The sequence below is a fragment of the Callorhinchus milii genome, unplaced genomic scaffold (assembly GCF_018977255.1).
Source record: "Callorhinchus milii isolate IMCB2004 unplaced genomic scaffold, IMCB_Cmil_1.0 Scaffold3, whole genome shotgun sequence".
NCBI classification, from domain to species: Eukaryota; Metazoa; Chordata; class Chondrichthyes; order Chimaeriformes; family Callorhinchidae; genus Callorhinchus; species Callorhinchus milii.
This window is the reverse complement of record NW_024704744.1, coordinates 83,314,347-83,329,572: the sequence shown is the minus strand read 5'-3', so window position 1 is coordinate 83,329,572 and position 15,226 is coordinate 83,314,347. Positions and strand designations below refer to the sequence as shown.

At 39.6% G+C, this 15,226-nt stretch overlaps 1 protein-coding gene across 8 annotated transcripts in view; it reads right to left on the bottom strand.

Moving 5' to 3' along the window:
• Positions 1-11,304, bottom strand: part of LOC103177968 (girdin) — an 84,919-nt gene extending 73,615 nt beyond the window's left edge. For 7 of the 8 annotated variants that reach the window (XM_007892396.2, XM_007892394.2, XM_007892395.2 and 4 more), the window contains exons 1-3: positions 11,100-11,217; positions 10,775-10,875; positions 1,108-1,216 (exon numbers count right to left, since the gene is read on the bottom strand). In XM_007892396.2, coding sequence (XP_007890587.2) covers positions 1,108-1,216; positions 10,775-10,875; positions 11,100-11,159 — 270 coding nt within the window. In that variant the 5' untranslated portion in view covers positions 11,160-11,217. Of the gene's footprint in view, positions 1-1,107; positions 1,217-10,774; positions 10,876-11,099 lie in introns of all 8 variants that reach the window. The other variant, XM_007892393.2, reaches the window with a different exon arrangement.
• Positions 11,305-15,226: the final 3,922 nt, after the last annotated feature.

Genomic DNA, 15,226 nt, shown 5'->3' with positions numbered 1-15,226 from the left:
GGCATCCTTAAAATTATGCAGTACATGCAGAACCAGTATATACCGAAGTTCAGCAGGGGCAAAATCTAAACACACAAAAATGGATCAACAGGAAAATAAAAGGGAAATAAAGAAACAAAACATTTATAACAATTGTCGGAAGAAAAGAGAGAGCGACTATTGGGCTGAATATAAGACTGTACAGAAACAAAAGAATCAGAGGGAGCCACGAGAGAATTCGAAAGCAGCAAATGGAAAATGCCAATTTTTCCCCCAATGCTATAACAGTAAGAGGGTAGTCAAGGAGCACATTAAAATCCTAAGAGATTTTACGTGGGTAAATCACAGTCCTAGTAACCTCAACCATGCATCTGTTTTGTTGTTGCTGTAGCTGTATTCTCTTCAACAATGAGAATAAATGTGTGTGTATATATATATATATACACACACATATACACACACACATATACACACACATACATATGTATAGACACCCACACACACATATATACACACACATATATACACACACACATATATACACACACACATATATACACACACACATATAAACACACACACATATATACACACACACATATAAACACACACACATATATACACACACACATATATATACATTTATATATACACACACATATATATGCACACACACACACATATATATATACACACACATATATTTATACACACACATACATTTATATACACACACATATATACACACACATATATACACACACATATATACACACACATATATACACACACACACATATATATATACACACACACACACATATATATATATACACACACACACATATATATATATAGTTAGCGTGTGAATATACTGTGTTCTATATAACTTTAATGTTGACCATTGCTTTCGATTTGGAATACAGCAGCTCAATAATTTACTTTCATTAAATTTTGAAGTAGAGTACTATTTACCATTGTGGTGATGCTCAAATGGGTAAAAATGTCCAATAGTACTCAATATGCAGTTCATACAGTTTCAAGAATATTTCATGAATACAATAGACATTGTGCATTTGAAGTAAGTCCAGGAGTTTAACATAAATTTAAAGCGGAATGTTGTCATACCTGGTAGTATAATTTGATATGCTGCACCAGAGTAGATAAATTTTGAATTCGAAGTGCTGCATCATTGTTGACTTTCTTGTTTAATCTTTGATTTACTGATTTAGCGTTTCTGAAAACAAGAAAAAAAACCAAGATTAATAACTATAGATATATTTTCCTTAGGGGAGGGAGAATACTAACATGAATAGCTGAAATGATCTTATGAATGCATTTTAAAAGTCAAACCAATTTTCATCAGCATTTTTTCCTTTCCCCGAGACAAAAATCTAAAGAACTGAATCACTGTATTTCGAGATTCTCACACTCGGTTTCAAATTCCTTCATGCACTGGCACCTGCCTACTCTCTGACTTTCTTGTTCCCCAACACACTACCTCCACTCGACTGGCTTTGGCCTCCTGCATGTTCCTTGTGCCCTCCATTCCACCACTGGAGGCCTTGCTTTCAACCATTACGCCCCAAATCTCTGGAACACTCTTCCTCTATCCCTCCGCCTTTCCCCTTCCTTCTCGCATCTTCAGATCGAGCCTGAAGACGCGTTCCTCTTCAACCGTGCCTACGGTCGCCTTCCCTCCCCCCGGTTCGATGTTGTGCTCCTCCACTGTCAAATGTTCTGAGACGCTACCCTGAGTGAGGGGCGCTATATAAATGCAAATTGTTGTTGTATTTTTTTCACTTTGCTATCGTTTCTAGAGTGTTGACAAGCATTAATATTGCACAACTGTACAAATAATGAGTAATAATAATAAAAGCTTATTTCAGTACAAAAAGCAGGTTTCAAACTAACTAAATTAATTTGCTTCATACAGTATCTACCGTGCAAAAGACTTCAATCAATGGCTCTGTGAATAAAACTTTAATAATATTTGTACTAAAATCAAGATTTAAGGTTCGCATGTCTTGATATAAGGTAGCCAGTGCCTATCAACATCAAGTTCCAGTATGCACAATCTGCAATCAAATATTTTAGCTTTAAAGAAAAATAAAATGCCATCCACAATACCATCTGACAGATTGATTTCTTTTTGGCCACCCTAAAGGCCAAAATTTGGAATTACTTAGCTATTTTCAATTGAATACAGAATTCCAACTCATTAGACCAACACGCTGAAGATAAAGGGAGAGAAACCAGGAGTCTGATTATGTAATATTGTATTGTTATTCAAGCCAATACATTCACTCAAAAATGAACTAGATTAGGTTCCAAAAACATTTCAGTGCTGTATAAATTCAAGTTTTTTTTTTACTTTACACATTTCTTTTTTTAAAAATTGAAAACGCTCTTAAACAAATAGTACTTTAGTTCAGTATTCTTTCTTCCCCTTCCCCTTTTGAGCAAATGTTAGTGTTTTTAGGGTTAGTGTAATGCATCCTTAAGTACCGAGCCCCACAGTAACCTATTAGATAGATTAGAATGGTTGTATCTTTTTAACTACCATCAGATATGGAAAATGGGTCAGATTACAAGAGGGCAGGATCACACAGCTGCAGTTCCCTGCATTGGCATGGCTCCAAGATGGCTGGATGGGTAGAGAACAAATATTCCTACTCTTTTCATGCTTTTTTTGAGGAATGGTGGGGGGAGGGTGGGGGAGAGAAGAAGAAAGAAACCACTTGTAATTCAAGATTAGAAATAACAGAGTGGAGAGCAATTCTAAGGAACTTGCATTTTGAGGTCATCTAAACAACTTCCTTAGGTTACAGGCTCAGGAATCACTCACTACTGTTATATACTGTACATTGTATTTGCTGTCTGTAAAATCACTACGAGTATACTGGTTGTTTCCTTCTCTAGCATCTGGATTCGAAGATAAAATCTTATTTGAACTAATAATAGAACAAAATAATGTAGATTCCGTGGAAATGTAATTTTTGTTTTATGAACCCTCAGTGTTAGCATGAAATAATTCTGCTCTACGTTTATGTACTTTCAGGATGAAAAACATTTTGTGAACTTGCTAAAATTAATTGTAAAATAGCTCAAAATACTCACGCTTGAATCACAGAATGTGAACTAACAGAAAGAATACAGCCTACCCAAAATAATCCTTGCACCCAAATTACAAGTAAGTACTAACTTAAATTGCACTGCTGCACAATATTCACCCATAATATACAACCATTTGCTGTATGGATAGTTAAATATATACAATATTGAATTAATCTTTGTTCCATATCTATCGACTGCAATCCTGGAACATTCATGGCTATGCAGGTTTCCAATATTTACAGAATAAAAAATATTGTGAACGTTCTAGAATTTTAAAGTAAATGCTGTTCACACTACTTAAATAATTTGGAGATAAACATTCCTTGCAATACAAGATTTGCTGGTGACATTAAGTTCTCTGAACAGGTGAATTATATGAGGATCCAAAAACAATCAAGTATATCTTGACCAATAAAGCACATGGGCTAAGGAGAGGCATGTGGAAATTAAGGCACGTGATTGCAAAGTAATATGTAGTGAAACAAGAAACATAAGATACATGTACAAAATGTCTATCAGCAAAGAAAGAAAAGGATTTGAGCAAGATCGCTGATCATTCACTATGGTTCCCTGGCAATGTGAAGCTGCAGTCATCAAACTGAATTAAAAACTGTGCTGCATCTTGCTGCACCCAAAGATGCTGATCCAGCTCTGCGTGTGCTCCAAGACCACAATGTGAATACTGTAAGTGGTTTTGGACGTCCTAAAGCCAAACGAACATTGAAGAGAATTCAGAGAACCCAACAAGAATCTAGAACCTGGAGCTCTATGAATTTTGTGGCTGTGGAAAAAAAGGGTGTCCTTTTTCCCCATTTCTTATGTTATTAAAACAATAAAACCAATTCCATACACCACCAACTAAAGAGCAGCTAGATCTTTATTTAACAAACCAAACACATGTCCTCAACATACCCTCTTATGCATTTGTTGCTCAAATCATCAAAATGCTCTTCTTTAACACTTTAACCATTATTACACTAAAGGAAATATCAACTCAGGAAACAATACTTATACCAGGGCTGCTTTGTTCAGTCCATAACAATTTTTATGGATTATCGAGGCCAACATACTCTATTGCAGTACACAGGCATAGCGAAAAAACTAAATATTTAAATTATCAGCTGTATCCCTTCCAACTGCATACCACAGAAAATCTCACATTAAACCTCTGCCTGGCAACCCGCTGCAATCAATGAACAGGAAACCTAAACCAACCAACTAAACTGCTTTCTGCAGTCACATACCCACGATGAGAACACAATTTTTTCATCACATTGAACAGTTGTCGTATTACTATGGACATCTGCCATGTGTAAGCTTCCTGTTATCCTGTAGACATCAGCCCTTTTGTAAATTAAACAAGACAAAATACCTATCGCCAGGACTCCGTCTTTTCATTCTGGATTGGTTTCAATTGTTATCATTGGGAGGAGCGCCAACTGCGTCAGCTAACTTTGTGCCCACTTACGCACACAAGGGCATGTACAAACTTGATTACACGCATACAAACAAACAATGATACACACGCATGCGAGGGCACACACACACACACATACAGTCAAATAGACGCAGAGCCATTTTAGTTTGCACTTCTGAAGGCCACCACATAAGTGAAGACATTGAATTCAGGCAACACTGGATGATTTGGGGAGGACATTGCAAAGCACTTCACAGGTTTTACTGTAAAGTGCATTTTGTAGGTGAATGCAGAAAACAATTTGTGCACAGCAATATCTCACAGATAGCTATGAAGTGAATGACCAATTTTATCTGGGGGATTGTTGACCAGTGCACTTCTCTTTTCAAACAGTAGTGGCATGAATCTTTAAGTCTCTCTGAGTAGGCAGATGGCATCTCGTTTTAATATTGGGATCTCTAATAATGCAATGCCCATCACCCCCCCTCCCGCCCCAACACTACAACAGTGTCAGCCTTGACAATACAAGTGAATAGTCTGACATGGGGCCTGAACCCACCAGAGGAGAGTCCTATCACAGGTTTTGTTTTTGATCAGCTGGATGTCTGACACATGTGGAAACCCATAACCATTCTTATGAATACCAAAAATAGACACAGTTCTAGATATGTCTGTATATATACGTGACATTTTCTGTACCTGGATCGGAATAGACACCCTTTCCCTGGTTTGCCTAAATCCGGAGAGTATTAGGCACAGGTTGGCAAGAGCCAAGGTTTGAGCACCACAAAGTTGGCATACCACTGGCATTTAACCAGCTAAAACTGCATAGGTTGTCATTGAGAGCACTGTCTAGCCAGCTTCCCGCTGCATGACCAGCTAGGACCATTCTATCCATTAGGGCCTTATCTTGTAAAATTAAGAGGAGTCGATTGGGAATAATCCCTGCTGCCAGTCTGTCCTTCCAAGTCCTGCCAATCAGCTGGATAACTGATCTGCCATCAGCAGTGCCCTAGAGAGGACTGTGCAATCTACCCACCCCAGCTCGGGAACTGGACTATCGAAAACACCATAGAAAGTTGACTCAATTCCAACATACCATTGGCAAGCACGTCACCTCGGCTCCAAGAAAGCTGTGTTTATCTTGATAAGGCACTGTATCAAATGCAAGGATTATTATTATTATAATCATCTTTTCGCACAACCCCAGGAGGATTGTCACAAGTTGGTCATTGATAAACATGGGTTTGAGCCCTCACTGAGAGGATAGCAGATATCTCCTGCCCACAGCTCAGGTATGCATCCTTACCGATTGATTGATGGTACCACCAATTGAAAGTGTGGATATGGAGCATCATAAAATGAAGCAAACGCTTTTGTTTTAAATCTCCTGTAATTTAATTATCTGATAAATGTAAAAAAAACTTTAAGATCTCATCTGCTAATATGCTGTAAAAAAAAAGTTAAATTGTGCAGAGTAACTTCCAGCCTCTCTGCCCCCACACTCTGGACCTCCATCCCAGGGTCCCTTCGCCTCGCTTCCTCCCTTGCCTCCTTCAAGGCCGGTCTCAAGACCCTTCACTTTGATTGTGCCTTTGATCGCCGTCCCACCTCTCTGCCTTCCCTCACCCCTAAACCACCCCTCACCACATGCTCGGACCCCGACACCTGACTGTTCAGCACTTTGGGACGTCCTCCCGACGTGAAAGGCGCTCTATAAATGTAATTTTGTTGCTGTTGTTGTAATGTATGTTTTGATCTAAAGAAAATTATTTAATCAAGTGTATATTGGAAATCTACTAATTAGTTTAGCAGAATAACATGATCATAATGTCAGGTTAGTCCACTGGATAACTATCATTTGTATTTTGGTTTATTTCTGTTTATATCCACTATAATAAATAAAATACAAAGTGGTGCATAAAATAAGTCAATAAATAGTAATATGCAAGATAAATTTAGAAGATTAAAGTGCTGGACGCACCAGCACTTTAATCCCAATTAGCAAAACTCCAGTATAAATCCAACAGTTGCAGAAAAAAACAATACCCAATTTTCAGTCCCTCCCTTCCTTTCTCCAAAAGTGCAACCTGAGATGTGGCTTTACTCCACTAAGCATCTGAGAAACAAAACCATCAGACTGACACCATGCAACACACACATGCTTTTTCACTGAATCAACCAATGGTTAAATATTAATGGAGCTAAAGCATACACTTCCCTGCAAACATTTTTCAATTTTACAGAACATTTGAAAATTAAATCTTAAAACCTAAAGCTTTTAGATTTTTAAAACAATTACTATGTATTTAAACTACTAGAATTTAAAAACTCATTTGATAGTTTCAGTAGACTATATATTTTTGTCTTTCACTGACAAAAGTTACAATACTTCCAATGATTGTATGATTGGTTGGTTTAGTTCAAGAGCTCACTGTTCTGAGCATTTGCATCTCAAATCTACATTTCTTATGCTAAATAACTTTATTTCCATCACTTTAGTTACTGACTTTTTAAATCTACATACTGCTCATTACATTAACTGCAATCACTCTTAGGTATTTTAAAATCAATGACATGATTCAACTTACTGGAATATGAATAATTGTGCATGACTCAAATGTTAGATCTGTCTCACTACTTTAGTCAACTTGATGTGTAATACTCTCGACAATTAAGCAAGGACAGCACAGCAAACTAGAGGAGCGAGCATCTTTAGAAAAAATATTTGTTAATTTTTTTATCAAATATTAATTTAATGAAAGTTTGCAACGCCATGAATTCTATTAGAACTTCCAGCATTTTCTACTTCTTAAGTTCCTTACAATATAATGGTAAAGTGCCAGAAGCTAGTTTGGTTGTCAATCTGTGGATCTCTTCCAGGACAATGAGCATACTGCAGATGAATGGATTTCTTTGTAAGAAAATTAGAATGCTTCACTGACAAGTAGCCTGCCGAAATAGGCCAATTCTGCATAGAAGTCTATAGGCATCATAGTGCAAAGAACAACCTACAGCTATTTTCATTTGTGAGTAACCTACTTATGACAACTGACATCAATTTCATTTGGAAACACATAGTGCAGTTTTTCACTGTAGAAGTCCAGCTGTACAATTTTAGCAAAAGAAAATAGCAGTCCCAGTGATTAACCTGCCTTGTGCTTCAGAGCATCCTCTCTCCCCTCTCCCCCACCGACCAAAATTATGTTTCGATATAGGGTAGCATTAAGAATCTTCACTGACACACTGACCAAAATCCATCAGATCTGAAATTTGATCACTTAATGGGAGTTACAGTACAGCTTAAAGCCAGACTCCAAACTGGCAGCAAATCTGCGGCCATCTGTCTATGGCTGGCTTTGAACCATCAGTAAACCCCGAACCAATGAGTTTCATGTCCAAACTGTGTTTATAGAGATCCTAGAAACTGTGAAATATTTACAACACAATGTTAAAAAAGGTATTTAAACTAAAAATAATTTTACGATCATTAAACAGTACTTTGTACTGCTCACTGCAAAGCTCTATAAAACATTTCCTTTGATTTAATCAATACTTAATCAATGTTACTGTAAATTACATGCAATGTATTTAAGACAGCACAAGATTAGCTTTTTATCTAGAAGAATTAGTATTAAAGTTGTTGTCTTCAAAATATGAGTTATATTAAAATTCTGAGTCAAAAAATTAATATAGTAACTGAAGTTAAACATTTCCCAAACTTCTCCATTTTTAACACACTTATTAAAAGAGATGTACCTTGGATTTTTCTCCCATCGTCTTTCTAGGTGCTACTCATCTTCTTGACAAGAGGGATTCTTTATAGACCTCTACCAATGCTCTGTATCCACCTACTGGATTTGTTTCACCCACAAAATATACAGTGAATCCCCTTCACAAAAAACAACTTGCATTTATATAGCTCCCCTCACGCAGGGTAGTGTCTCAGACTGCTTGACAGTGGCGGAGCACGATGCCGAGCCGGGGGAAGGAGAAGGTGACCGTAGGCACAATCAAAGAGCAAGGACTTCAGGCGCGACGTGAGGGTGGGGAAGGAAGGGGCAACATGGAGGGTTAGAGGAAGAATGTTCCAGAGTTTCAGGACATAGTGACTAAAAGTGTGACCAGCAATGGTGGAATGGAGGGCATGAGGGACACGCAGAAGGCTGGAGCCAGTCGAGTGGAGGTAGCGGACTGTAGGTAAGCAAGTCAGAGAGGTAAGGAGGTGCCAGGGCATGAAAGAATTTGAAAATGTGTGTGAGGATGTTGAAATCGATCCATTCAGAGACTGGGAGCCAGTGAAGCCTGGCTAGAACTGGTGTGATGGGGGTACGGAGTTTAATGTGGATGAGTATACAGGCAGCTGAGTTTTGGGGTCAGCTGGATCCTGTGTATGGTAGAGCTGGGAAGACCGATGAAGAGAGCATTTGAGAAGTCGAGTCGGGAGGTGATGAACGCATGGACGAGTGTTTCGACTGCGTCTGGGGTAAGGTTCAGTCAGAGGCAAGCAATGTGGTGGAGGTGGAAAAAGTCAGTCCTGGTCAGGGACTGGACGTGGGACAGGAAGGACAGCTGTGGATCGAAACTGACACCTCAGTTGCGCACCGGTTCAGTAAGTCTGAGGGCTAGGCTGGGGAGGTCAGAGCTGCAGGATAGAAGACATTGCGGGAGCCAATGAATATGGCTTCCACCTTTCAACATTTAGAGTCAACATTTATACTTTAGTGCATCCTGTTAAGCACTTTGAAACGTCTCCATGATGTGACAAGACACTATATCAAATGCATACTGGATCTAGCAATGACATTCCCATCCAATATTAATCTTGACTCTCAGATAATTTGAAATGGAACAGGCTACATGAAATATTAAATCAGTGTTTTCCCACTCCACGATGTCAGCAGCAACTCTCCAACTTGCAGTTCCTACCCACAAATAACGTGACCCCTTCTCAACTGATGCTGGAATACCGTTCAATAGGTTTATCTGACACCCTATATAGCGAATGGCAGCCATTAATTATTTATCTATAGGGGCATCACAACCAATTCCAATCAAGTTATTACCCAACATACATTGAAGTTCATTTTCCTGAAGGGGTCAGGTGGATAGTGATCAGGATTAAAAACCCTGTTGATTTTTCTCTTCCCTTACGTGGCACAAGGGCATATTGTAGTACCCTTGTCATCACCAGCACATCTGAGAACTGCAAACTCAGCTTTGAACAGAATCTAGAATCAATATATCTTAGTATTACATTAAGCAGTTTAGTTACCCACAATGCAGCCATTCGGAAGCTTCTATATTTCACAGTTAAAATAATATTCAGTTGTACTGTGCTGGCACCAGAACTTTCTAAATATTTAGTCATTAGTCCCTTACTATCTTTAACATCTCAAGTACAAAAGACCAAAGACAACTCGCCTTTTTAAATCAAAAATACATTGTAAAACACGTTTAGCCAATTTACAAATACCTCTCCCACAAATCTACTTTTTCCCAAATGACGACGAGCATGTGAAACTCATAAAGCTCTGAATTGAGGAATTGAATCTGCCCCGGAATTTTTTTTTAAAAAAATCTTGTTTTCTGAAGCAAATTGCACTTAGTGTGACACATTTCCAACGAGACACCGAAATGATTTTGCCTAAAGTCTACAAAAATTGCGCACACTATGCTTCTTCATTGACACGATATTGGTTGCGTTGCAAAATGGATTCTGGCTCAGCAAAACACTACCAGCAATCCCGTTTAAGCAATAGGTAGCCCTAAAACGCAATGGCAATACTCAGTTGTGATGAACGCAAACCATGGCAATAAATAGTTCTCCCTTTGTAATTCAATACCTGGAGGAGTGTCCCATTTCTTGAACGGATGTAGCGCGAACCCAATAATTTGAATAAATGCTGAAGTACTGGTCGGATTTCCTTAGTCCCCATTAAGCATATTTACCTCATACATCGTTGCAAGGAACTGAAAAACCCTGGAATTATAGGGCAAAAAAAAACACACACACACACACACACGACACGCTGTCTCCAGAGGATATGCTTCCAAGGAAATGCAATAGGGTCATTCTCCATGGAATTCAATTGCCTACTCGCAGGATGTCAGTGCTATACATTATGCTCTTAATTGAACGCGTGAATCTCCGAGTGCTTTTACACATCATTTTTTTTGGACTCACACGAACGGGAAAACCACACGAATCCCAATACGCGAACGAACAACTCACAACACATACCGCATGAGGATACTTACATCTGGACCATCAGGTTACTGAGAAAAAACCCGTCCACCAACTCCACGTACTCGGAAAGTACACCCCCATTTGCTGGAGATAACGGTCCGTAAGTCTTGACCTGAGAATAAAAGTGGGAATTTTTGGGGGGAAACGTTTAAAAAAAAAAGACCTTTATATATATATATATTAAAAAAAATCAAAAAAAAAAAACGCGAGCGAGGTTTAACGTTATGCGATTCAAACGACGTCCAAAACCGCAATATCCTCGAATCCCCCCCCCCACCCCCCCACCAAAAAAAAAATAAAAAAAATCTGAAAAGCAGCCTTCGAAAAAGTCCTTACCCAAGTTACCAAAGGACTGGACATGAACTGCTCTAAAAGCGAAGAGAAATCGTTCTCCATTTTCAATTCACTGCAATCCAAGGGCTCCTTTTTTTTTAAACGGTACGATCCACCGCTGGCTCCTGCCGTCTCATCCCTGCGGTTGGCATCCTCGGCTGCAGTGTGTGATGTATGTGTGTTGTATGTGTGTGTGTGGTGTGTGTGTGTGTCACAACGTTTTAATTTTTTTGAAAAAAAATCTCCATTTTAAGCCAAAGTAGGACCGCGGGCTCCAGGATCCAGACCCTCTCGGCGATTTGCAACGGAGGCGCCGCCGACTTCGGGTTTCTTTAAAACGTGGACATTTGTGGATATCCACTTAAGTACAGTAACACCGGATTTGAATAAGTCAAGTCTGCGGCGGCGATTCGGGAAACCGCCTTCTTCCCGGCGCAGACACGAATTCCAGTGGAAACCCGTCAGTGCAACACTGCACCTTCTTGACAGATGATAATAATAATAATAATAATAATAATACGATTAGATTAAGAAACGAATGACATTTCTTTTCAGATTTTTTTTTTTTTTGGGGGGGGGGGGAAACGAGGCGATGTTAACAAATTCCCTGTTCAAAACAAAAAGTAACGGTAACGCGGGTCATCTGCAGCTCTCAATGGACAGCAGCGCTTCTCTAACGGTCCCTTCCAGCACCACCACCACTACTACCACCACCGCCGCGCGCACGCGCTGCGCTCCGGCTCCGGCACGAGCTGACTGACTAACGGCCGTCTCACGTCACTCCACGAGCCGCGTCGCCGCCCAGCTCGAGCGGAGCGGGACCGCTTCACTTCTGGGGGGGGGGGGGGGGTCGGCTCGGCTGTTTTTCTCTCGATCCAAGAGACCGCCGGATCAGTGCGCCGCTCGCTCCGTCCTTTTCCTCGCCCGCGAGCTGTGCCACTCCGCCAATCCGTGAGGGAGACGACGCGCAGGGAAAGGAGTCCTGCGGCGGCGGCGGGGACATTCCTTCGTGTGATTCAGTCTTTTTTTCATTCTTTACAGAGATCCGCCCTGCGATTTTGTTACGCTTTATTTTCACAAATACTTATCTGTACACTTACTGTACGAACCAGACGTGTTTTTTTAAAAAAAATATATATATAAAGTCGCCCTCTCTCCCTTCCCATTCACCCACACGACTTGTGACCGCCACGTTATTTCTGTAGTTTAGGCCATTATAAAAGGTTAGTGACCTCCACAGAAATGTAAAGGAGGCGACTCCATTCCCATCCCAGACCTCCCCCCCCCCCCGAACGGCATTAGGAAAGGATAATTTTTAAAAAATATGTAAGTGCTGTATTATATTAAAAAGGCAATACTGTACGGTATTATATATATAAAAAAAAACCATCAGCGACTCCAAACGGTACGTAAACCCTAACGCGAGGTGAGACCGAGGGAAGCACTTGGTGAGCGTCCTGGGGTTTTTGTAAATAAATATTTTCTATAAAATTCCCCCCCACTCACCCCATTTTTATTTTTTTTAAGCCGTTTTTCCATTTAAAATATCCCGAGCGACCCGCCCAGCACTCCTCCCACCCCGTTTTTTTTTGAGGGGAGTCCCTCTTGCTCTGAAGCTGCTGTTTGTTAAAGGCTTTCTCCTCCTTCGGGGAAAAAAAGAACGATTAACTGTAGCTTCAAAACACATGTTTCAAACCTTTCGGTACGATTCCAGGGGATGATAACATATTCTCTCGCGACTCATGATCGGCGAAGGGCGAGAATTCGGGCAAAGGAAGAGTGTGGGTTTTAGTGCTGCTCGACGAAAAGGAGAGTCTGGACCCACTGGGCATTGCACAAGCTCCAAAAGCTGCATTTATTTATTGCTGCACTTATGGCGGCGAAAACCGTCACAGTGATTTGCCGAGTAACGTGCTAATACAAACTGGTGCTCAGGCTGCCAGAACCGGACTGATGAAGCTTTGGTCCGTGACAACACTTTGGAGGTAGTTTCAGGAGCAATGTGTGGTAAGCAACACCGCAGCAGAAACAGGGTGGGTGCGAACCCCACTGAGTTGGATTACCACCACCACCACCCACCCGATCCGATTCGATTATAAACACATCCAATTTGGGGATTTATAATTTCCCGTTCCAATTCGAATCAATATAGAGCAGGAAACCGTGGATTTAGCTCTTTACTCCACAATTGCCATGAGAGGAATGAAAAAAAAACATGTTCCCCCTTCCCGCCCCCAAACAAACACACAAAATGCCTGGGGGGGGCAAAGAGGTAATATTCGTTTTAATAGCTGTGGTTGGAAGTATTTCATTTTTTTGTAAAATAAAACGCATTATGCATTTTTTTCAATTATAAAGGCATGCCAAAATATCTATATTATAGCCATCAGCATAAAATAATCCTATGCTGGAACCTGACTGTTAAAACCAATTGGCTGTATTCAGCCTTATTTTAATGTTAGGAGTCCATTTATTTATTCCCCTTGGCAATGAACAGACCGTGGACCAGAGGGCAGGCAAGATGACCTCTTCCCAGGTTTCAGCCAATCGCATTTGTGTGCCAGTCAATAAGAGGTGAAGGGGCAATACAGTTGAGATAAAGAAAATGTAGAAAAATGGAAGAGGGAAGTGAATCAGCATCCTACTAATCAGTCCCGCAACCAACCCTTCCCACCAATATACTGGAAAGATTAGTCATGTTTTAAAAGGAAACCTAAGCTAAAGACAATAAATGTAGGCAATCATGAATAAACCAGAACATTGAGATCAGAATTTGGTTTGGATTACGAATGGAATGATACTGTCAATTACTAGCAATACATTTGAAAATGTAGCAATTTATGGGATAATTATGACTTGGTTTGTGAAAAAAAATTGTGATTCAAATCCAAAATCTGAAAAAAAAATGAAAACGTTTTTGCAAAGGTGGGTACAGGCTGTTTTCTGGACTTTCAAGCCCATTTGTCAGTTGAAAAAGCAGAATGCCAGCTGCAATCTCAAACTGAAAAATTGCATGCTGTATCTTCAACTGCAATATCTCAGATTGAAGAGAGCAAAATGCACTTTACTGGTTCTCTGATGTTGCAAAATTATTCTTTTAAAAAATAAATCCACTAAAATGCTCTATTTTCTGAGTATATAAACTAACCAACAGCGCCTTGGGACGTCCTCCCGACGTGAAAGGCGCTCTATAAATGGAATCTTGTTGTTGTTGTAACTTTAGGATGGTGTTTATTTGAAGAAAGCGATAAAAAAATAAGGTCTGTTGCTGCATTGTTCTAGAGAGTTGCCTTTTGCTTCTATTTTGTATTGACCTACTTTGTTGAGGTTACTATTCCTATGAGATGTTTTTCACAATGTAGATGGTCATTATTTACACAGTTGATGTAATGGTCTAAGTCTAAATGTAACTACATTCCCCAAATGGTTGAGTTCCACACAAACTACCATCCAATAACATTATTAACTAGATTGCCACCAGATGCTTTAAGATATTTCAACTATATGATGATGTGCTATATCAAATGTAAGAATTATTATACAGTAATAAATTTAAGGGAGAATTTAAGGCATTGGTCTATAAGTTTGATAGGGAGAATTCCTTTGAAAATTCATTAAGATGGAATTTGCTAATATGGGAAAACAGAATTATTTTCTATTATTGGGGCATTGTTGCCATTGTGCTCACCCAGGCCAAGTCCGTATCCAGAGATAAATTCCTTCCACATTTCCCCAAATACATGTCTTATTCCCAACTGCAGAAGAGCAATCATACTAACTATTGCGATTTTCAAATTCCACTAAGCCATCCTTATACCCTCACAGCGTGATATTCTAAATTTAATAATAATAATAATTTAACCTTAACTAGTGCTGAATTATGTGCAACCATATACATTGAGACAGTCCAGATTCATATCACTTGGGATCCTTCGGCTATACACATACTACATATTAGATGGTGTGTTGACATAATTTTGCATTGATATGCCACCAAACATACAGTGTAAATGGGGATTCAGCCAATGTGAAGTGCATTGGAAACCAGCTACTGACACCACTTGAAAGAGATGGTTTTAAGAGCAGTGTAATTTATCCACATGCAGTATAAACTCATATGTGAATAGCAG